The sequence below is a fragment of the Alligator mississippiensis genome, chromosome 4 (genome assembly GCF_030867095.1).
Source record: "Alligator mississippiensis isolate rAllMis1 chromosome 4, rAllMis1, whole genome shotgun sequence".
NCBI lineage: Eukaryota > Metazoa > Chordata > Crocodylia > Alligatoridae > Alligator > Alligator mississippiensis.
Window position 1 is genome coordinate 8,204,156 of NC_081827.1, and position 24,472 is coordinate 8,228,627.

Below are 24,472 nucleotides of genomic sequence, written 5' to 3' on the forward strand. Positions count from 1 at the left end.
CAGTTGTCCCAAGTTTAAAAAGATAATGTCCAGTGGCTCTGCAATTACAATGGTCAACTCTTTCAGCACCCTCAGGTGTATTCTGTCCGTCCCTATAGACTTGTACACATGCAACTTTTTTAAAATAGTCCCTAACCTGTTCTTTCACAGCTGTTGACTTCTCACCTCCTCCCCAAACTGTGCTGCCAGATGCAGTAGTGTGGGAGCTAACCTTGCCGGGAAGACCAAGGTTAAAAAGTCATTGAGCACTTGAGCCTTTTCCTCATCATCTGTCATTAAGTTGCCTCCCCCATTCAGTAAGGAACCCACACTTTCCCTGACCTTCCTCTTGTTGCTGACATACTTGTAGAAACCCTTCTTGTCGCCTCTCATGTCCCTTGCTGCTGCAACTCCAATTGTGCTTTAGCCTTCCTGACTCCAATCCTGCATGCACAATCAATACTCCTATACTCCTCCCTAGTTATTGTTCCAAGCTTCCACTTCTTATAAGCTTCCTTTTTATGTTTTAGCTTACTGAAGAGATCCCTGCTAAGCCAGGCTGGTCTTCTGCCATATTTGCTAGCCTTCCTGCACATCGGGGTGGTTTGTTCCTACACTCTCAGTCGGGTTTCTTTAAAGTATAGGCAGCTCTCCTGGACTCCTCTCCCCATCAGACTGGCTTCCCAGGGGATCCTGCCCATGAGTTACCTAACAGAGTCAAAGTCAGCTTTCCTGAAATCCAGGTCCTTACTCTGCTGCTCTCCATCCTTCCTTTCCTCAGGACCTTAAACTCAATCATCTCGTAGTCACTGCTGCCCAAGTTGCCATCTACTACTACTTCCCCCACCAATTCTTCCCTGTTCGTGAGCAGCAGGTCAAGAAGAGCATGGCCCCTAGTTGGCCACTCCAGCATTTGCACCAGGAAGTTGTCCCCAACATGCTCTGAAAATGTCCTGGATTGCCTGCACACTGCTGTATTGTCCTCCTAGCAGATGTCAGGGTGATTGAAGTCCCCCATGAGACCCAGGGCCTGTGATCCGAAAACGTCCACTAGCTGTTCGAAGAAAACCTCATCCACCACTTCCTCTGGTCTGGTGGTCTATAGCAGACCCCCACCACAACATCACCCTTGTTGCTCTCCCCTCTGACCCTAACCCGGAGGCTCTTAATAGGCCTGTCTCCAGCTTCATACCAGAGCTCTGAGCAATCGTACGGCTCTTCTACATGAAGTGCAACTCCTCCTCCTCTTCTCCCCTTGCCTGTCCTTCCTGAACAGTGTGTCCCCATCCATGACACCGCCCCAGCCATGCGAGCTCCCACCAAGTCTCTGTTATTTCAATCATGTCAGCCCCATGGCTGCACAAGGACTTCCAGTTCTTCCTGCTGGTTTCCCAGGGCCCATGCATTTGTGCAGTGACTAACCGATTGCCCTCATTTCTCAGGAAACATGTGAAGGTCTCCCCTGCTGCCTGCTCTTGCTTCTGCTTCCTCCAGGTCACCTACTTCCACACTTACCCCAGGGCTTTGGTCTCCATCCCCCTGCAAACCTAGTTTAAAGCCTTCCTCACTAGGTTAAGCGAGCCTGTCTGCAAAGACATGCCCCCGGTCTGTCCTCTGGACCTTTCCTATGGAAGAAAGCATGGGCAATGGGAAATCAGTGTGGTGGGTCTTACTCCAAATGACACGGAGAAGTGTCCTACAAATGCTATTACTGAGTTTGATGACGACGGCTACATGGGCAGGGTGCCGCTGTCCTGCAAGTGCTTTTAACTTCCATGGTAACCACACGGTCCTTACCCATAAATACCCTGCAACTAGATTATAATCACAGAGGCCTGCAGGTTTCTGGTTAATTGTGTTTAGTTTGCTGAGAATGAAATTACCATATAACTAGCACTCACTCCACCGTAATGGGCAGAAATCACTGGATATGTTTTACCCTGCAATTACATGGCAATTAGTAGTGATGAGAGAATGTACCTGCACGGGTTCAGAGCCTGGCATTCCCAGTGAGTCTGGAAAGCAGGCTGGGCATGTCATGTCCACAGGCATCCTCGGGGGATTTCTAGCTCACCCCTGGTTTAGCCAGGACCAGATCCAAGGGTCTTTACTGCCTTTGCATTCAGTCTCGACTCAGCTGAGCGCCCGTTGACTTTCCAGTGGGAGTTTGAGGGAGGAAGGAACAAAACTCGGTTAAGGCTCCTGTGATTCATCTCCAAGGAGCCCCTGCCCCTTTCACTTGGTATCACATCACTTCTATCTCATATCTTGTCTTGGAGTAGGAACTACAAACAGCAGCATGAGATAATGAAGTGAAGAGGGGGGGAAAGGAGGGATGCTCTTTAAACCTCAGGAAAGGCTGCTAGTTGAGTTTGGCTTCAGGTTCAGATGAGCTTGCTGTTTGCTCAGGCCTGAAAGCAGCTTGTGCTCATACAAGCAAACTCCAGGGCCAGTGTAGTTAGAAGCTGCCATTCACCCCAGTACGACTAACAGGTGCTCCCACCGAGACAGCAAAAGTTTCCTTCAGCACCCAGCCAGGAGCACGTGCACACCAGCCACTGCCAGCACAGGAGGGCTCAATGCCAGGCTGGTCCTTAACAGGGTAATGGTGTACAGAGCCCTGGGGCAGCAGCATAGAGATTCAGGAGCAGGTTAGGGCTTTGGGCTAGGACCTGCTTTCTTCTCTTTGATCATTTAGAGATGCATCTAGTTGGGTGGGTGACAGTGCCCGGGAATGCCATGTTTGGGCTGTGGTCACTCAATAGCCATTGGTCTTTAAGTGTCAAACCAATGACCAAGCACCAAGTGCAGTGGGCACTGAGGTGTTGTTTTTGGATGCTATGTCCTCACCACTCACAGCCCATTAAAAGCCTCCAACTCTTTTCCCAAGAGCATTAGCCATGATGCCTTGAGAGGCTTGCTAGCTAGCAAGGTTCCAGTTGCATCCTTGCATCCTGCTTGCTTAAAACACCCCTTCCAGTAGATTTCACATTGTCACCAGATTTGCCTTTTAATGCCATTGCGGGCTTCCCCCTTTCACGCCCCGAGGTGGTTGCATTGCACTGAGAGGACCAGCAGCATATACAATTTTTACAACATTTTCCCGACTCTTTGGAGTGGACATAAAGTTGTCAGTGAGATGACATAGTGGGCTGCAGTGTAAAGGCAGTAAACTGGGAGATGGGTGGTTAGTCTATTCTTTCTGACCCCGTGGTAATTATAGGAATTAGTTCCTAATGGGTGTAATGCTGCGTGGGAATAATTTTTGTCTTGCTGATGTGAGTGTTTTGTATTTCCACCCCCCTGGATTATGCTGATTTCAGCAGGATCATTCGGAGTCCTATAAGTTTGGCAAGCAGGACACAAAATATTCCTGGGGCAACTTGCTGTACTGCATGATGAAACGCATTTGGACATGACAGTGTAGCATCACTGCATTGCCTTGCAATGCTCTGTCATTGCTGAGTTGCCTACAGTGCTAGGGGAATAAAGGAATGAGTGACTAGATGGGCACAGCCCCATTACCGCTGAATTGCAGGTGCCTTGCACAATCAAAAGCAATAAACACAGTGACACTGAATGTGATAAGCCAAGAGAATGAGAAAATCCACAGTCCTTCCTGCCCGGTGCTCACACTTACTGTCACATCAGCAACTGGGCCATTTCCCCTGCCATTATACAAGCGGCGATGTATATAAGGCGTGTTTTAGACTTTCTCTGCAAAGTCAGGCTGGAGATCACGGCTAAAAGTAGGATGCACAATCTGGTGGACCATTGCTCCAATCTGATATGGACATCCTCTGTTCACTTGAAAATATGGCTGAAAAAGCACACCAAACCCCATGTATTATAGAGTCACAGGAATTCAGGGCTCGAAGGGACCACAAAAGACCCTATACAATGAAGCAAGAATAAGTATAATTAGACCGTCCTTGATGAACGTTCATCTAACCTGCCCTTCACTACCACCAAAGAAGGAGATGCCACAACCTGCCTAAGTGGCCTGTTCAAATGCTTTACTATCCTTATAGTGAGAAGATCTTTCCTAATAGCTTCATCATATTCTTTGCTGTGCATTGCACTGATTTCTTCTTGTCCCATCCTCAGTGCTGCAGGGAATAATTGATCACTATCCTGTTTATAGCAGCCTTTTACATATTGCAAGGCGGTCATCATCTCTCCTCTTACTCTTCTTGCCTAGACTAAGCAAAGCCATTCCCTTCAACTGTTCTTCAGAAGTGATATTTTCCAAAGCTGCTCTCATTGTTGCTCTTCTCTGGACTCTCTCCAATTTGTCTACGTCTTTCTTGAGACGTGGGCCCCAGTGTTGGATGTGGTACTCTAGCTGAGGCTTACAGTGCCGAATCAAGCAGTGTAACTACCACTCACATTTCATACAGGGCTCCTGTTAAGGCGATTTGCCTTTTCTGCAAATATGCTGTTGACTTATATTGAGTTTGAGATCCACTATAACCCTTCAGATCTTATCCTGCTGTATGGCTGCCCTTGGCAGCTATTTGCCATTTTGCATGTCTGCATTACATTTCTCTTTCCTATGTGTAATACTTTGCTGCATTACAATTCTTCATGTTGATTTTGGACCATTTCCCCAAATTTATGGAGATCAATTTGAATTCAAATCATGTCCTCCAAAGTGCTTGCTGTCCTCTCAGCTTGATGTCATCTGTAGATTTGATAAATGCTGTCTCTCTTCCATCATCCAAGCCATTAATGAAAATAGTGAATAGTACCAAACCTAGCACAGAACCCGCTAAATGTGCCCCTCTGGTTTGATAGGGGACCATTGATGGCTGCTCTGAGAGTTGTTTTCCTACCATGTGTGCACCCATCATATAGTGATTTCATTTCCCTAGTTTGCATAGGTCAGGTGGGACAATGTCAAAATCCTTCCTAAAGTCACGATACATAATTTCCCCTTATCCAAAGGGTTGTTTTGTCCTGTCAAGGAGGGAAATTAGATTGGTTTGACACAATTTGTTCTTGACAAATCCACGTTGTCTTTGTTATCACCTTAATATCCTCCAGGTGCTTATAAATTGATTGTTTAATAATTTGATCTAGTATCATTTGAGAAGTGGAAGTCAGGCTGGCTGGTCTGCATTTCCCTGGCCCTGCCTTTTTCCCCTGCATATAAATAGGTAGACACATAGATCCAGGTACTTTTCCTAAGTCCTCTAGTATCTCACCCATCACCCATGAGTTGTAATATAGATACACCTAGAAACACAGCCAGTACCTTCGGGGTACCTTTTAGAGAGATAGCTAACCTTTGGAAAGGACACCCCAGGGACACAGCCAGCAACAGGAAGGTAGACCCAACAGCTAGACCAGTGGTTCTCAATGTTGTTAGTCTTAAGGCACCCCCAAAAATGCCAGCTCTTAACTTTCACTTGTTTTTTGATGACAAAAACAATAGTTAGAGCACTTATAGATTCATAGATTCATAGATGTTAGGGTCGGAAGGGACCTCAATAGATCATCGAGTCCGACCTCCAACACTTCTTCTGTTGCAGAGAACTCAGAAAGACCACCTCAGGGTAGAAAGGTTTTGACACTTTGGGTTTCTATTTGAAATCTCTGGGTTGATCTTGTGAATATGTGTAGGTGTCTGCACAGCTAACAATGCTAATATTGAGCAGCACCCCATGGCACCGATAAAAGGATCTCATGGGCACCCCAGGGTTGGGCACCTTGGTTGAGAATCACTGAACTAGGCCCTACACCTAGAATCACAGAAAAGGAGGGTTGGAAAGGACCTCAGGAGGTCAAATCTCATCCAACCCCCTGCTCAAAGCAGGACCAGCCCCAACTAGATCACCCCATCCTAAACCTAACAGGTCAAAAATGCACCCAACTCTAGACAATAAACCCCACCATCTGGAACAGGCACCTCTGAGACACATCCAAAAACGGAGCCAGAACAGGATTCACGTAAGAGTTAGCACCTGAAAGCCTCCAGACATTGTGAGAGGGACGGAAGTGCCTTCCATTGAGGCTGGCCGGTATCCATCCCACGGGGAGCAGAGCCGCGTGAGCCCCGGCACGCGATGGCCCGTGGGGCAGGGCAGCGACAGTCCCACTTGGCTCGCAGCTTCCCCCGCCGCGGCACCCGGCGTGACGGTGTTTTGTTTTTTTTTGCTCTCCCGCTTTTAGTATTCATACGAAGGGATGGAGATTAACAGCCTGCCGGTAGAGCTGACGGTCGTGTGGAATGGGAATTTCAACATTGACAACCCGGCGCAGAACAAAGGTAAAGAATTATTTCAACTTGTCCTTGGAAGCAGTAACCTTAGCAACAGGCCACATCGCGCCGCACGCTGAACAAAGCAGTCACCGTTTCCCTGCACGCATTTGTTCTCCGCTCTCCTTAAATTACTAATTTGTGTGCTCTGGGCTCCCCCCCACACTACCCCGAGCACCTGAGAAATAGGAGCCTCCCTGTCCTCTCCTTCCCACACTCTCCCTACATCCCTCCTGCCTCCTGTCTCTCACACCGCCCTTGTCCCCCCCAACCCTCTTCACTTCTCCTTCCACAAGACTCTTCCAGTTAATGCATCAGCAGCTGCAGCTTGTCCGGTCTTTGCTCAGGCTGGATGTGGTAATGAGCCGGGAGGGAGGGGGCAGCCGTGCCAGTGGGGAAAGGTAGAACGAAGTGACGTGAAAATGGAAAAGGATGAGACCCACCTCCTGCCCGGAGAGCCCGGCTTTACTTGATTGCAGTGGGTGGCGAGGGGTGGACGTGCCGCTTGCACCAGGGGCTGTCACTCATTCAGCCACAACCCAAGGCCAGGCGGTTGCAGGGGAGCCAGATTTCCCTTCCCTTTGCTATCTGGTCCTTGCATCCTCAGTTACCCATGGGTCTTTCCCTGGACTCCCTCTCCTCTCTTAACATTTAGGTCTCATAGCATCAATGGTTTTTCCTGCCACCCCCTACACCTGCTTCCTTCCCCGCATTATGCCGTCCGCCCCTTGCTTGCTACTTCCTCACCCTGCACTCCTTGTCATCTCCCCAGCTGTCCTTTGCCATCCTGCTGTTAACCTCTGGGTGAGGGACCCTCCCCACTGAAGGAGACCTCCACAAGACAGCCTGTCTCTCCTGCCCCTTCCCCTCCTCGGTGTCCTCTGGTCTTCTGCCGGATCCCATACACATCCGTCTCCTGCCCGCTGCCAGGGACGTGGCAGATGATCCTAAGTTAGTGACAGGTGACAAGTTCTCTTAAACAACTGATCAGCTCCCTCAGACCTCCAGCCGCTTTTGACTCCCAGCCCAAAATGGCCAGGTACCATTTATATGCTTGTCAACTGGGGTGGCCTTTGGCATCACCCTGGAGCAAGGCTCAAACTCACACCTTAAGGTTCATAGCAAAACACCTTACCCACTCTGCTGTGATACCCCATGCTGGTGGGGAAGACCACTCATGACATGCATTGTCCTCTCCCCCCTAAGCTGTTGGCCATCAAGCAATGGTCAGGTAATAGTCATTGCTGACCACAGACCATGTTCAAATACCCATTGTGGAGCTGAAAGCCTCTTACTGGTGCTAAACTACCCACTCCTTCCCTTTAATTTGTTGTATTCTGCAAGCTAATGGCCTGAAATGTGATGGGCCTGGACGGCTGCTAATGATGTAGAAGGCATCAAAGAGATTTTCCATTAGTGGCATATTAATGACCAAGCTCTCAGTGCCATTTTCACAAGGGGGAGATCTAGCTCCTCCAATTAGCTAGGGTGACGGTGCTTCCTGTGCCCACCAGCTCTTATCCTTGGACTGTGTCTGTCCTCTGCAGAGAATGGCAGGGCTTGCTCCAGATCAGTCCTTACAGAGGCTGTGAGCCAGGTCTCTGCAGCATTGAGCACGGTCCAGGGAACAACCGTTTTATGAGAAGGAGCGGACGTGGTTGTTAGCTCTGCTCTCTGCTCCCAGAGATTATCTGAGTTCAGATCAGGACAGCAGAGGCTGGTAGGCAGGCTGACAGCGACTCCGGCAAGTGCAGATGCAGCACAGACATTTTTGTGAACAAGACACTCAGTGATACTGTACAGTCCCTGGGAAATGGCCTTTCTTCCTCTGGACACAGGAGAGCAGATCTTGGCTGAAGTCACCAGACACAGTGGATGTGCTTCTCTTGGCCCCTTCCCAATTTAGGTGGGGGTCCCCATATCCAACCGCCTGGTTTTCAGTGTCTCTCATGGTCTATGCTGGGAAGAGGTCCATAAATGATGGGTGCATGCAGAGGTTGAAATGCCTGGTGAACGATTTGCTAGTGCCTAGAAGACAAGCTCTCTGCACAGCTAACCACTTGTGCATCTCTTGTCTTTTCTGTGCTGCTGGGATTGAGTTAGCCCAGTTGAGACTGGCACCTGCATGGACAAGGCACTGAAGAGACTGCCACTATACCCATGAATTTACAGTCCAATAAGACAGACAGCACGGTGGAAACAACGCGGGGGTTTTGGGCCAAGTCCACAGGGATGCTCAGAGGGAGGATGAAAACCTTGTCCTCCTGAGGCCTGGTCTGCCCTGCCCTCCTAGACCCCTGTCTCTCTGCTCCATAACTGCGAAAAGGCAACACTAGGTGTGTCTACACATGTAATATGCACATAGCAATAAACTCCAGCATATATTGTTCTGGAGTTTATTGCTCCCGAGCACCATGTTTACACATGTGCCTGGGACCGCAGCACACTGAGCTGGGTCGGAGCAGCCCCGGCGGTCACGGGGCCGCTCCAACCCGGCTCAATGTGCTGCAGAGGGGCTGGCTGGGTCCCAAGGGTGCTCCAGGGTGGGGCTAGACAGCAGGCAGTCCCTGCACCGAAGCACTCATGCCCAGCCAGCCCTGTCACTGCCTAAACATGTGCTGCATTGGAGTCAAGTACTCGACCATAGGACAGTACTTGTATATACAAGGACTGTCCTGCGGTGGACTAGATTCATTTACTCCATCCTAGTAGGGGCACACATATCGACGCTGACTTTATTGCAGAGCTGATTAGTCAGATCCGCAGTACATGTCTCGCGTAGACGTGCCCAGCCAGTATGTCAGTCAGCACCACTGAAATGCAGTAAAATATAGCCAAGGGACACCCAGCCCTATGCAGCACTGCCCCTGACGGGAGTGTGTAGGGAGGCACGTGCTTGGAAATGCAGGTCAAGAGGGGGTCCGGTGCTGGCATACCATGATTGACAGCTGCCTGACTAACTTGGCCTTTCTGGCATCCAGCTTCGAGGAATGAAAAGCTCAGCAGCATTTTCATTGCATGGGCTGGTTCTTGCTGCCTTCAGGGGCGAGGGGGGGAACGTGGCCTCAGGCACTGCATGATTTCTAGAGCTTTTCAGCAGAAAGTTTCAATGCTGATGAGTCTTTGGACCTTATATATAACCCACCCCCCAGTGAAGAGACAGCAGCCAGGTCCTGAAAGCACAAGAAAAGCGTGGAGGGAAATTTCCCCATCGCACGCAGAAAAGCACCTGCCCCAGCAGTAGCTGGAAAAAGGACTCAGAGCGGCACAAAGACGTGTCTCTCTTGGGTCTCCAGGAAAAGCACTCTGCTAATGACTTCCTTTGCAGTTTCTGCCTCAGTTTCCCCACCTGTAACACGAGGACAAGCAGCCTTACCTTGTCCTGCAGACGAGTTGTTAATTATTGATGTTAACTAATAGCAACAGTGGGAAGTGGGAAGATGAGATAATTATTATTCAGAAAGGACTTTGGCCTCTCAAAAAGGGGCCAAATTATACCAAGACTCTGAGCTGGGCAGTAATCCTTTGCTTCTCTGTTAGAGATGGACTTTGGGAGTAACTCAGTCCCCAAAAACTTGTGATTTCCTGGGGCAGAGGAGGGAGGGGGAGGCTGGAAGGGACCTGCAGAGTCACCATGTCCCACCCCCTGCCTACGGCAGGATCAGCCCTAGCCAAACCATCCCATACAAATACAGGTCTAACTTCTTACTAAAGCTATGCAGTTAACCCTATCACACAACCACAAGGCACAGCACTTGAATTCCTTGTTCAGCCTGCGTCCCCTGGGGTCACTTTCTATGCATTGCTCCTTATTACACCCCACAGACCTGCCCCCAGGCTCCTCCTCAGTGCCCGCACCCCTCAGGATCTCTCTCCTTTGCTGTCCCACAGTGCATCTGTACAAGTGCGGGGCCATGCGCAACAGCTGCGGCCTGTGCCTGAAAGCCGACCCGGACTTTGAGTGCGGCTGGTGCGAGGGGCCGAACCAGTGCACGTTGAAGCATCACTGCCCTGCCCAGGAAAACCAGTGGTTGGAGCTATCCGGGACCAAGGGCAAATGCACCAACCCCAAGATCACTGACGTAAGTCCTCACCCCACTCTCGGAGCGGGGGGTCACATCCCTGGAGCGGGGGGACTCTCCAGGGACAACCTGTTCTCGGTGCATCTTGCTGCTGTATCTCTGTCTTGGCGTTGGAGGTGCGCCTAGCTGGGCTCAAACAGCATCCCGGCAGCTCTCGTGATGGGAGGTCAGGCTTAACACACCTCCAACCATGGCAGGCCAGGCTGGTTGAGCAGGGCCCCCTGCAAGGAGCTGGCTGCTGCTCACGGCAGCGTGCAAACTCCACGAGTGCTTTGCGGAGGTGACAGCCACGGCTGCAGGCAGTGCTCCCCGACAGGCACAGCACAGCCAGAGCTGCTGCCTGGATCGGAGACCTGAATAGTGCAAACTGTCTGCACGTCCCAGGCTCCCGGAGAATGGTGCCCATAGGTACTGCCTGAGGACGTGATGGCTCCTGGCTGGGAAGCCCCTCTCAGAAATTATTCAAATGTAATGAGGCTTGGGTGCTTCGTTTATTTAGACTCGTGGCTGGGGCCTGCATCCAATAGTAGGAAGGAAAAATAAAGTCTGGACTCGAGATCTATTGAGTGGGCATGCAGCGTCCCATGCAAATCAGACTGACTTTGTAGTTCGCTTTCATTCTTCAGTATTTTAGCAACGTCCTGGTGAGAGAGAATATTCCTACATTTTGCCAAATGCAGTTTTTCAAGAATAACAGGAGGCCTGTAGATTCATAGATATTAGGGTCGGAAGGGACCTCAGTAGGTCATCGAGTCCGACCCCCTGCCCTGGGCAGGAAAGAGCGCTGGGGTCAGCATCCTAGTATCCTATGTCTCCCAGTCCATCAGGACTCATGGCTTTCTCTCCATTAAGGCCTCACACCCATTGAGTAGCACAGCTCTCAGGCCTGGCCAGAACAAGAGAGTTTCTTTCCCTGTCAAAGGGGTGGCTATGGGGAGCAATGCCTCTCTGGGGAGGCACAACGAGCCCAGCAGAGTCCTTCCTGGCTAGGTCAAGGGAAAAGGAACGAGTTAACAAGCTTTAACAAAGGGGATGCTCACATTTTAAGTGCCCTTAGTCTGGCCTAAGTGTAATGTGTCGCTTCGACATTTCACTTGAAGGCTTTCAGATGAAACTTTTCAACTTTTGGTACCAAGGCATTTTCTGTTTGTTTGGTGTGTTTTTTTAAAGTGAATTAAAAAAAAGAAAGAAAGACATTCTTGGCTAAGAAAAAAAGTGGGGGGCAGAAGAAAAAGTTGCAGGAGGGCAGTTGGAAGGAGAGAGAAAGGGAAAGGAGAGGGACCCAGAGCAGGCAGTGAAGGGGAGGAAGAGAAAAGAAAAGCAGACCTCCGGCCCCTTATCATTTTGGCTGAGATGTCATGGTGCCATTTGAAAAACCAGGGGATAGGTAGTTAACCACATCTCAACCCTAGCAACAAGGGGCCTTGCAATTTGGGAAGGATTCTGCTGCTGATGGGTCGGCCCGTCTTCCACAAGGGTGCTGGGACGATCGTGAGCAGGAGAGAAGGGGGGTCCCAGGGGGGAGATACGGGGATTGGTGTAGGGCTTGCACCTGCGAGAGAAGCGGGGCTGCGCTGCGGGGAGCCCCATGCCTGGGGGCTGCCCTGTGACTCCCCAGTTGCTGGCAGTGCACCACTGCGGGAGCTGCTGCTTGCCATATCTCACTGCACTTCAGTAGAGGGAAAAAATAAACCCTGAATAAATCAGCCTGTGTGGACGAAGATAACACTCGATGAGGGAGTTCTCAAGTGTGGACTCTTTACCCCAGCATCCCTTTGGGGAGGGATGGTCTCCCCTTTCTTGGCCCCTTGCAATTGCAAAAATCAGTAGAGCAGGCTATCTCTGCAAGCCTGCCCCTGCCTTGACACTGCCTCCGGTCCGTCACTGCCAAGGGGTGGTCCGACTCCTCTTCTGCTCTGAGGACAGGGTTGAGGGGAGCAGTTTCTGCAGGGTTGAGGGATGACAAGGAACAACCCAGCAGTAATAGGACGAGGGGACAATCTGATTTGCAACGTGTGCGGTATGGCAGAGCATCGGGTGGAAAGCTGCTGCGTGGATGTTGTTTATCACCATGGTAAATGCATTAGGAGTCTACACAGGGGTTTTTTCAGGGATAGCTGGATCACGGGACTTCTTCCGCATGTGGATGCTTGCATTGTAGAGTAGCACTGCCTTAATGCACTTTCAAAGTGGACAGGAAGAAAACACTCCCATGTCAGAGTAAGAGTTTGCACCGATGGCACCATTCAGGAATAGCTATCGCACTTTGAATATACCTGTAATCCAAATTGTCTTTCACCTGTGGATCGTTCCTTATTTTGCAAATCAGACATGGAGGACTCCCTGGTAGATTTCTTTCTTCTAGATCTGGGGATCTGTGCTGGTGGCAGGGGAAACCCTAGCAGCTGTGCCAGTTTGCCTGGAGGTGTAGGCATTGTCATCGAAGTCTGTGGTGCTGGAAGTGTCACGAGAACAGAGGCCAGAGCTGTCCAAGTCTGTAACAGTCCCATTAGGGTGCATGGAGAAGAGCCTCTCACTGTCTTTCAGTACATCATCCTCCATCCCGAACACACAGCCAACATTTTCCAAAATGCCCATTGCTTTGAGGTATCCCTGAGCGTCCCATCTGAGCCTGACTTTGCACTGGCCTCCACATCTCTTCTTGTCTTCAGCTGGACTGTCTGGACATAGCTTTGAACACCAGGTATCCGCCAGCTCGAGCTGGGCGCCTGAGAGCTGGGGCACCTCGAATGAGTGGCTACTTCTGAAAACTTCAGCCTTGGGCTCTTGAAACTTAAAGAGGGAAAGAAGCTGAAAACTTTTCTTTCCCCATCCTGGGGAGAGGTTTAGCAGCTTTTCATAGACTCACAGATCTTAAATTCAGAAGGAACAATAGTCATCTTTTTTTTTGACTTCCTGCATCGCTCAGGTTATAGGAGCCCATTCCTATCAAAGCCATGTCTTGCAGCTGATCCTTCTGAAGACAAACTCACGTTCATCCCATTCTCCTTCCCCATCCCTCCCACCGCTGATGACCGCTGTCCTTCTGCACGAAGCGGCAAACCTCTGTCCTTTAGATGTCATGGGGAGCTCTGTTTCCGCTGAGGGCATTTTCTCCGCCAGTCCTCAGTGCTCCTACAAATCATCATAATATTCGCTCGTGAAATATTTCAATTGTCTGGCGCGCTCATAAGTAGCTCTTGGAAAGTCTTTTTCTGAGCCATTAGCATGGAAGTAATCTCAAGTGGCTGGATATATATTGCAGCTAATGGTATGTCTGGAGCAGTTGGTGAGAGTGTTCTCATCCTGGCTGAGGTCCAAGGAAATATCCGTGAGGAGGGGAGAGGAGAGAAAAAACACACGCGTGCGCGCATACGCAGCAACACCAAGCTACCCATAACCTGAAGTTATTTACTGGCTCCTGCATTTATATTGCCACTCAGTGAAATTAGAGGACTATAAAATTGCCCGGCTACAAAACGCTCTTTAAGAATGACAAGCACGCGCTATAACATTATGCCGATGTTAGCGGAGGGTGTAAATTGTCACGTGGCGTCATGGCTGGATGTATTCAAGGAGATGCCAAGGCTTCCTGGCAGCTTTCAGTGCTTCCTGCTTTGCAAAGGACAGTTCTTGTTCCCTGCATTTGAACTTAGGAGAGAAACGTGTAGATCAGGTTTTCGGTCCTTTAGTCTAAAACCAGGGCAATCCCATGTTTTTCTGCGTGTGTTTTGTAGGAGACTGACAGTCATGTTGGTAGCATGTCGTTGTGAGTGTCTGTGTTTTGTGGGAGACAGGCCATCCTGGTAACTGGATCTATGCCTGCATAACACACGTTAAGACTTGATCCAAATGCCCCTGTAGTTATCAGACATCTTGTCATCTTCTCCAAAGGAGTTCCCAGTTGCTCAATTTGGGGGTGGCATTTTCAATCGTGCTGTGTTGTGCTCCATGAAGTCAGTAGTAAAACTCCTACCAGCGACATCAGTGGGGGTAGCAATGCTGAGAGCTTCTGCAAACCCCATCCTTGGGTCCCAGGTGGTCTCAAGATGGCATTGCTTCACCCAAACCATCAATCCCTACGTTTCTATGGTGCTTGGGTCTGGGTTCTTGTTCAGGCTGACCTCTAGTTGTAAAGAGTGCAAGAGGTGAAGGAGGGATTGCCCCTGCAAACACAGAAGCAACTGCCCATTGCTTCTTGCAGGGGCCAGCTCTGGGAGCTCAAGTCCAAGACCGAGCGGTCAGCAGATTGTGTTTCTTTGCTCAAGACATTGCTGGGTAGACAATTGGGCATACAAATGCAGTCTTGATTCCCAATCAACTGCTGATTTTCTTCTTGTAGGATGTCAGAGGACTCGGGGACCCTGAGCCAAATTAATCTGGAGTTGCATCAGAAATAAATTTGACCCTCATTTTGGTATCTGGGGTTTAGTTTGGTATTTGCATCCTCCAAGCCCTGCCCCGCTCAGACACTGAAACATGCACTGGCAGCTGAGTAACCGCTCGGTGTGCTGAGAAACCACGTACTGAGTGAGTGCCCCCAACTCTGCCCCCGTCCGGCCACCTATACTCATCTCCCCAGCTCCGGAAAGGGCTTTTATTCTAATATTAAAGTATTACGTGATCTTAGTTGCCTGAGAAGCTTGATGGGCCACATTCTGGTAGACACACGGCTCTTAAAAACCCGGGTTCGATACTAGAAGCAGAATAAGAAGCAAATCTAAAACTTGTTGTTGAAGTGGATCTGGAAGGAGGACAGGAAGATTAAATTTATCGGTGCTGGGTTTTGTGTATAGTTTTTTTTTACAGTCTCTTTTCATTATTGTTCAGTTATGATATCCATTTTTTCCCCTCCTGGCAACAAACGGTGATGTCCTAACAGGGCAACAACAGGATTTGATTTGTTGGGAGAACGGATCCTTGCAGCACAAAACTCTTGGAGGATCCAAATGAAAAATAGAGAAACTTTCTCATTGTGGAGCATTTGTGAGTAACGGTCTCTAGAGTAAATGCTGCACAATTGATTCCAACCTAAGGTCTGGTCCACTCTACAAACGTTTTACTGGCAGAGCTGTGTGATTAAGAGCATGAAAAATATCACACGGCGGACCCAGACAGCTATGCTGGCAAAAGCCAGACTATTGACACAGTTGTACTAGCAAAAAGACTTTCTGCCGGTGTAGCTTATTCCATTATATAAAATGATTTAAATGATTCCAGCACAAGAGTTCCTGGAAGGTGTTGCTTTCTCTGCTAGGAGGATACACCGACAAACATTGCTATATCTACCTGTACGCAGCAAACTCCAAATAGAGACCAGACATACTTGATCTGGTCAAAAATATTTTGACAAGACAGAGTTTTGTGTTTTTTTTTAAATCAGAAAATGCAGTTGAATTGTTATCAGAATATTTCAGGGAATGTGCCAATTTCAACAACATTTTGGCTGGACATTTTCTCAACAATACAAATTCAAAATGTGCATTTTTTTTTTAATTTCTCATTTTGCTTGAGTTCAGCTTTCATTGCACTTGATGTTGATCTTCTGTTTAATGGCCTATCTCATTGGAATGACACGTTTGATCTAATCAAAGCAACGTTTGAAAATTATTGAAATAAAATATTTGGATGTTATGGAAATGTCCTACCTAGGTAAGCTGCTTCTAGATCAAAATATTTCCAAATTTTTATTTTATGAAATATCTTAAGTGTTCGATTTTTTTTGGTCTGGTGTGCTAGAAATGTCATTGTCAGCTCTGCTGTGTGGTTTCATAGATTTGTTATTTTCTGAAAAAAAATGTCCATCTACCTACCTATTTACCTACTCCAATCCATCCGTCCAGTGCTTTACTACAGCTTCTAGCACCAAAGCATCTCAAGGTATGCCTACACTATGGTGATTTCAGTCGTATTGCTGAGGAAATAGGCCCTATTTCTGTTTCTCATGCATCAACCCCAGACATGAGGCTGACAATGCTCCCTAAGGGATGCCCCTGAAACATTCTTTAAGACCTGGCTTTTGAGTGTGCTCCGAAGCACCAGGTTGGGGTACTCCCAAGACATCCTGGGGGCACAGAAGGGAATTGGTGAGTATTTATTCACCAAGGCGACCCCGGGGGTTACAAGAAACAATGGCCACAAGCTAGCAGAGAGCAGATTTAGATTGGACATTAGGAAGAACTTCTTCACAGTTCGAGTGGCCAAGGTCTGGAACGGGCTCCCAAGGGAGGACACCACCAAGTCCTAATGGCATTGCGCAGAATGGACCAACCACAGAAGGTCGACTCCGTGAAGGATTTCCATCCCAGTCTCTTTTACCAGTTTTCTTTTCCTCTGTCTTCTTACCTGTCTAAGCAACCAGCTCTGCCTACAAGACCTGGACCAGTTTGGGGTGGGGGGGGGAGGTACCTCTCTTTTGTGTGATCAAAGGCTACCTAGCCCCTGTTTGCTCTAAGGTTATTCTTTGATACTTCTCTATCCTGTACCCTCCCCCAAACCTACCCCCTATAACCAATAAAGTTCTTCGTTGTACCAAGATTGATGAGCTTGTTGGAGAAGGCACGCCTTTGTGCCCCCTTGGTCCGACTGACTAAGGGAGGCTAATTTTTGTGCTTCAGGCTAAAGGAAGCACCTCCAGCTGTTGCAGTGGGTCAAGCACCCCCAAGGTCTACAAGGCCTGTGTACCCCAGGGGGCACAGGGCTAAAGACAGACCGATCCCCTGGGTGGTGGCAGCGGTACCCCCAGGCTCGTAGGTGTGCTCCAGGAAGGTTTGCAACTGGTTCCACCTGGAAAGAAACTACAAACCCTAAGGGCTGCTCTGCTTTTGTATGCAGGAAAGAAGCATGTGTTTTCAAAGCACAAGGTTGAGCTTTCTAATCCCTGGGTGAAATGTGTATGTTTAGCCAGCATCTGGGTCCCGCGGTCCATGACTTGACTGAATCATAGAGCATCCAACCAACATTGCCTGATTTCTGGGATTTAGTGGTTGTGGAAAGGGAATGAAAAGATGGTACAGAGATGGCATGGACATAGACTTATAGAAAATGAGGTTTGGGAGGGACCTCTGGAGGTCACATCTAGTCCATCCCCCTGTTCAAAGCAGGATCAGCCCCAGCTAGACCATCCAAGTCAGGGCTTTGTCTTTCTGCATCTTAAAAACCTCCAAGGATGGAGACTGCACAACAATTTTGTCTTGGCCGGGAGGGAGGTGGACAGAGATGAGGCATCCTTTGGGGCTTTAACTTGGAAGCGTACACAAATGCCACAGGTGCCAGCTCTCCACAGATATGAAGCTCAGGGCCTTCCACGCCCTTTGCATAGTTACACAGATCAGGTTGGTGGGACATCTCTCAAGGGAGAGATGGGAACAGTTGTGCACATGGGTTACAAATCCTGACCATGAGAGCCCCTCGGCTCTCATCCCTTCTCTCTCCCTCACTCTGCTGCCATTATCTCTGCAAGGAGATGACCTGGCCAATCTGTTTATGAAGGACATTTCTCTCCATATTTTGGGAAGCAGAGAAGAGCAGCCAAGTTCTTAGTGCTCCTGCCAGCCTCTGCAAGACCAGGATCTAGCTGCCAACACAGATTCCCCACTGGCCATGCTAACAGCAAATGGGAAAGGACATCTATCAGGGAATTCCCATTGCCCAGCATTTCACTGCCAGTGTTGGCAGATGGCAATCATGGCACCATCTGAATGGGCAGTGGGGAAAGCTAGCATTGTTCAACCATTGAACCATATGGCAAAGCAGGTTGACACGGCGCATAGTAGGGCAGAGCGGTTGAGTCCTGGCTGGCTCCGGTGGCACCTAGATTTGGTCCTTAGGGTCTAAAACAAACTCCATTGCATCCAGCACCGCACAAGGGCAAGGAGAGAAATGAACTGAGCCTTTCTGCTAACAACTCATACTGTCTGGCCAAGCACCAGTGGCTGTGCTAAATACAGCGGGGCTCAGTGGGACAAGCACGGATCAGCAGTGCCAGGGCGAGCTTTGTGTGAGTGTGTACAAACACACACACGTCTGCACTCAGCAGGGTGTGGTGGGCTGGAGGAGGACTCCTGGCCTTCATGGCAGGGAAACCAGTGGGGCTGGTGTGAGCGAGGAAGTCACTCATAAAATCCCTTGGGTTCATTGGCTCATCAGTCCCGCACAACAGGCGCTGAATGAGAATCAGAGGCCACATCCCAGCCCAAAGCTTTGCTAAGGCCCAGGTGGTGGGATAGGGAGGTGAACAACATCCCGCCCCATCCCAGGAGAGTAGAGCTAGTCTCAAGGGGGAGGAGGTAACTTTATACATTTTCCATGTGTAGAATCTAATTACTGGGGGGTCGTCTCACATTCAGGGTCATCCTGCATTCGGGTAAATACAGTATAAGCTCATAGCTGCTTCTGCCTGTCATACTATCCTTGTCTGTTTGCCTTGCCGGCTTGCTAACTTAAGTTTAATCTCATTTCTGCTGTCTGCCATGGTCTCAGAGACTGACTCAGGGTTTCAAACCTCACAGTCCAGTTGTCTTCCCTCCCAACACCCTTCGCCTAGTACGTTTGCCCCATTATCCCGCAACTCCTTTGTGCAGCGCTAGCCTGACACAGGGGAGCTCGCGTGGGCCAGGAGATGAGGATCCTGGAAAACCCAAGTTTGGGCCCGAAATGAGTCTGTTGAATGAGTCTTTTTTAATCTGTTTCTACGGGGACCAGACATGGAGAACTGGGCTTGCAATAGACTGACCGGATGTTACGGGATACCGCACCCCTGGGTGTTCGATGCAGCCACTCCGTGTCTCTTGGGGTCGGGAGCAAGTTGTGGTACCGGCTCCTCTCTCTTCTGCTGGAGCACCGGTGACCTTTGGTATTCCAGTGACTTTGCTCTTGCTGTGTCTCCAGATCTCCCCGCTGACGGGCCCTCGGGAAGGAGGAACCAAAGTGACCATCCGTGGGGAGAACCTGGGGCTGGAGTTTCGGGACATTGCATCTCATGTCAAAGTGGCTGGAGTGGAGTGCAAGCCTCTGGTGGAAGGATACATCCCAGCAGAGCAGTAAGTTGGACACTCAAGGGTTTGCAGACAGAACCATCCCCCCCATAACAGCTTCCATTGCCCCCCTTAGCTCAGCAGGAGGGGTCAATGTCCCCGGAAAGCTAGGAGAAGCCAATGTTTTCTTTGTTCATAGAAACGCTTCTCATCAACAGACCAGGAGGCCCAGGGTTTGGCAGTGCCTGGTGCCTCCCTTACTCCACCGCTCACAGTCTTTCCTAAGGCAGAGTTGGAGGCTGGCTTAGCTGTGGGTCTGCTCTAGCCCTTAATGCATATGTCTTACCAAAGCTCCCACACCCCCAGGGATTAGTGGGACCCAGTTCACTGAGCAGTGACACGTGGATGATCTTCTGCTCTTTGGGGGATAGCCACCAGAGTTGGGCAAAGAGCTGGCTTTGCTGTCCTGTCTCCAGGACAGGAGCCTGGTCTGTAGCAGGGTGGTCAGCAAAGTGCATGAGCCCTGGGGTCAACCTGAGATTGGACCCCTCACCCAAGAGATGGGTGGTAACTGGTGCCCCATAGATTTAAAAGAGCAGAGAGACTCACTGGGCCAGATTGGTGGGTAAATGCTCTGGATTTCAGTGCAATTTGACTAAACAGCCCTGAGAGACAGTGTCCTCGAGGAGAATCAGCAGGGGCTGCGATCTGATCCCCAGGTGGTATCCCCCTGCCCTCCTGCAAACTACGCCTCCCATCTGTGCTTTCCTTGCAGGATAATGTGCGAGATGGGGGAGGCCAAACTCAGCCAGCACGCCGGATTCGTGGAGATCTGCGTGGCCGAATGCAAGCCGGAGTTCATGGCCAGGTCCTCACAGCTCTACTACTTCACGGTAAGCACCGGCTCAGAAATGGGAAATCTCAGCAGCAGCAGAGGAGCGAGACTCCCACGTCACCGCTACTAGGTGCTGTTCTTGAGGGTTATCCGGGGTTAGCATTGGATGCGAATGTCTGCTTGGACACCAGGGCTGTATCGCTATTCTGAGCTGATCGCAGCCAGCAGATTGAGGCTCGCTGTTTCTTGCCCTGCCATCTGGACATAATGGGGGCAGGATGCCAACCTGATTCTGCTCTCTTACATCACCGTCAATTGGAACGAATGCTGCTGAAGGCAGCAGAGTTATACTGATGTAAAAATGATAAGAGAAGGGGATCGTATCCACTGTGGTGCCTGCAGGCGTGTGTTGAAATGCCCCGTCCATCCTACTCCTCTGTCTCCTCCTTCCTTCGTACACCTCTAATCTGCAAAACCTGCTTAATGGAATAAGGCCCATTTTTTCAGGTGTCCAGGGGGTACCTCAGCCCTGATCCATGCAGATCTTTCTTCTAGATGAGATTATAAGATCATGGGAAAGTTGGGCTGGAAGGGACCTCATAAAATCATCTACTCAAGGCAGGATCACCTCTGGCTAAACCATCCCAGCCGAGTGTCTGTCCAACTTATGCTTGAAAATGTCCAAGGATAGCGATTTCACAATTAGTCTAGGTTGCCTGTTCCAATGCTTAACCACCCTTATGGTAAGCAAATTCCTCCCAACTTCTAAACTAAATTTCCTCTGCTCCAGATTGAGGCCATTGCCTCTAGTCTTGTCCCCTGCACGCACAGGAAAAAGCCCATCTCCATCCTTTCTATAATCACTTTAGGTATTTGAAGGTGGTTATCAAATCCCACTCGTCTTCTCTTCTACAGACTAAACAATCCTAGTTCTTTCAGCCTTTCCCCAGAAGTCATTTTTTTCCCCAGGCCTCTAGTTATTTTCTCTCATCTGGACTTTTTCCAATCTGCCTGCATCTTTCTTGAACTGGACACAGAGGCTTCCTTGCCAGAGAAATCTGTCTTGGCCTGCAAAAAGAACTGCTCCTGGCTTGGGCCATTCGTATACCTGTGCACTGTTACTCGCTGCAAAGGGCATTGGTAATGAAATGCAAATAGTTGTGATTTCCACATTTAGCTAAGGACGCCTTTGCTGCTCTCAGGCAAGTGTCACTCAGATGCTATGTTGGTAGGGACGTAGATATGCCTAGACAGATAGCCCCCATCAAGCAGACAGAAGGGCTCTTTCCAGGACATTACACTTTAGCTTGTCACCTTTGCTATTCCTGGAATTACTGTACTGGTCCGATCATCCGTGTCCGTCTGTGACAGCTTTTCCCTTTGCTCACTGCCTTCTTGACTGCCGGCTATGACATCAGCGCACAAGTTTAAAGTCAACAGGGTTTTCTTTGCTGAATACCTCCATACCTTTGTGCTAGACAGCAAAAGCAAATGCTCCCCAGCTCTTTCCTTGTATGCACTTGGCTGCTTTATCCCTGGCTTTGCTCAGCTCCCACCAGTATCCATCAAGGGATCATAATATGCCTCCTACAGAAGTGGTGCTGATGTACTAGGATCAAGGGTGACAGGTATGGGGGGAGAAGGAAGCTCGGGGATCAAGCAGGGAAGCAGAAGAAGGAGCAGGATGGTTTGGGGTGGAGCTGAGTAGTTTGGTCGATTCATCCCATAATGGAGCATTGGAGGCACTGCAGCATTTTGCAAAATGAGGTTGATTTAGGCCCAGAGAGTCAGGCAAAGAGTAATAAATAAGTAAAGGAACCGGGAGAAAATGGTAGGCAGCATTTCTATCGGCAGCGTTTCTGTCGGCATTGCTGGGACCGAAGGTTTTGTTTCGGAAACACCAGAAGGATGAAGCTGCAAGGGCTGCAGATTGCTCCTTTCATCTCGGTGGAGCAGACTGAAGTTACCCTAACACGAGCTCAGTAGCACAGTCCAGAGCTAACCGACCCCTGAAATGGCATCGCTCCAAGATGCTCTGTGGGGATTTAACAAGCTTAAATGGGAGGATGCTCATATTTTAGTATGGCCCAGCTGTAATGTGTAACTTCAGTGTTTCACATCAAGGCTTTCAAATGAAACTTTTCAACTTTGGGTACCAAGGCATCTTGGTTTGTTTTTCATTTTATTTTTTTTAATGACTTCAATGAAGAAAACAAAGAAAGAAAGACATTCCTCAAATGGTTCGGTGACTCATAAACGAGACAGAACCTCTTGCTTGTTGTCATGTAAATTGTTTCAGGCTGGCCTGAAATGAAACGAGTTAATGCTTCTGTTTTATCACACACAAAAAATTAAAAATCCTGTTTTGTTTCAACCCAAACCGAGCCATTTCCTCTGATTATTCAGTTCAACCACTGAACCAAAAAATCCATCACTAACCAGCTCTGGCTGGGAGGAGGAGGGCCCGAGATGAGCCTGACAGTAGCAGTGAATGGGAAGCCTGGTGCACGACACACAAAAGAGCAGTATCTATCCAAGCAGTGCCCAGGCACAGAGCGGGCATAGATAGCATAGGACGAGAGGAAGAAAGGAGAACAGCGTCAGAGAAGGACATAAAAGAATGACTGGATTCCTCTTTTCCATCATGGTCTCTGTCCACTTTACCCTATTAAAGCTTCGTTAATCTTCCTTGTATTTTTTGTCGCCTTTTGTCCATGAGGCAACGGTAAACAGTCTGGAGCCTGATTTTTAATGTAAATACTCCGTGCAATATTTATGAAGGCTGGCATGAATAATTAATGGTTTACCGAAACTTTGAAAGCTTATCCGTAAACCTTCTCGGAAGACCTGCAAAAACTCGGTGACCTTTTGGCAGAAAGGAATCGCTGGTAGGGATTCATTTGTACTGGGGCTGTGGAAAGGCCAGAGGTCAAGTAGTCAGGGTAGGTTTTTTTTAGTCTCAAGAGCGGAGGAGGGAAAAGGTTGGGAGAGGGACCTGGAGTCTTTCCATCTCTTTTTCATTCAGTTAAATTTCACCAGGTTCACATGGAAAAAGGTGATGGCTCTCAATCCCATCCCTAACAGCCAAGACTCTTCATCATAGGTGCCACCGTTGTGGTGGACACTACTTTGTCTCCAGGTCAGCACCTTTGGGTGCGAGGCTAAACATTCAATGCAACCCGGTGACTGAACCCCCCTCACCATGGGAGTTGCTCTTTTAGGGCAGGGATCTTGTGCTTCTCCATGTATAGCTTCAGACTCGAAGGCTGCTGTCAGTCTGACCCCTTTTCCAAGTGCTAACTTCATTGCAAATGAAAGCAAAGCAGAAACATTTCCATCGTGTTAGAGTACATTTTCAAAGCGATTAGCTGAAGGGGAGGAGTGTAGAGAGGGGAGCCTAGGACGTGCCCTGGGTGATTTTATAAGCTTGTATTAATGGTCTCTGAAGTTCGGTAAGACAACTGTGTGCTGTACCTGCTTGTTCCTGCTTTTATAGCATCATTCTTAAAAAGAGAAGGGAAAAAAAAAACACCCTTCATTTAAATGCATATAGTGGCTTTACACTTGGGAGTGAGCAGAAAGTTTTTCTATTAAAATGCAAATGAAAGAATAAACTCTAACTCCAAATTTCTGCCTGCAAATGGATGTTTCCTCTCCTTGTTTTGGTATCAGGGCGATCTGGGCTTTCCGAATATGATTATTTTATCTTGATGTGGAAAAGGAAAGAGCTCATTTTCTTTTGGCCCTAGAGGAATCTTGCCTTTTTTAAATACAGTTGTCCAGCATCTTGGTGTAATTCAAAAAGGAGCTTAAAAGCAGGCATGAAGCAAGATGATTTGGAAATGATAGCATCCCTTATTAATAGCAGCATGGTCACTACTGAGATGAGTGCTCTGTTACGCCAGGTATTGCCCATGCACGTAGCACAGAAGACATTTTCTGTCTCCAGATCTTCTGCAGAGACAAGCAGGAAGGATTATTCCCTTCGTCACACCGAAAGGCAGATGAAGCAAAAAGAGATTTGGTGCTTTACCCAGGATCACACAGTAAATCTGTGACCAAGTCAGGAATTGAGCCTAGATTTCCTGAATCCCCACACAGCGCCATAATCACAGCCAACCTTCTTTGCCTTTTACTGTCATAGGATCATCCTACCGAGGAGTGTACAATTGACAGAGCGATCGTCTCTACTTAAACTTTGAAAATCTCCCTATAAAATTCCACAGCGGTGTTAAAGTCCTCGTCTGCATTCTGTGCGTTGGCATAGAAATCCTGTAGAAAGGCACTAATTCCCCCCCATTAAATCAATAAGGTTTTAGCACCAAGTCTCTAGGACGTG

At 48.9% G+C, this 24,472-nt stretch overlaps 1 protein-coding gene across 1 annotated transcript in view; it reads left to right on the forward strand.

Moving 5' to 3' along the window:
• Positions 1-24,472, forward strand: part of PLXNA4 (plexin A4) — a 523,137-nt gene that overhangs the window by 411,315 nt on the left and 87,350 nt on the right. The window contains exons 11-14 of the mRNA XM_014607569.3: positions 6,154-6,250; positions 10,133-10,323; positions 19,213-19,364; positions 20,074-20,191. Of these exons, the coding sequence (XP_014463055.1) occupies positions 6,154-6,250; positions 10,133-10,323; positions 19,213-19,364; positions 20,074-20,191 (558 nt within the window). The remainder of the gene's footprint in view (positions 1-6,153; positions 6,251-10,132; positions 10,324-19,212; positions 19,365-20,073; positions 20,192-24,472) is intronic.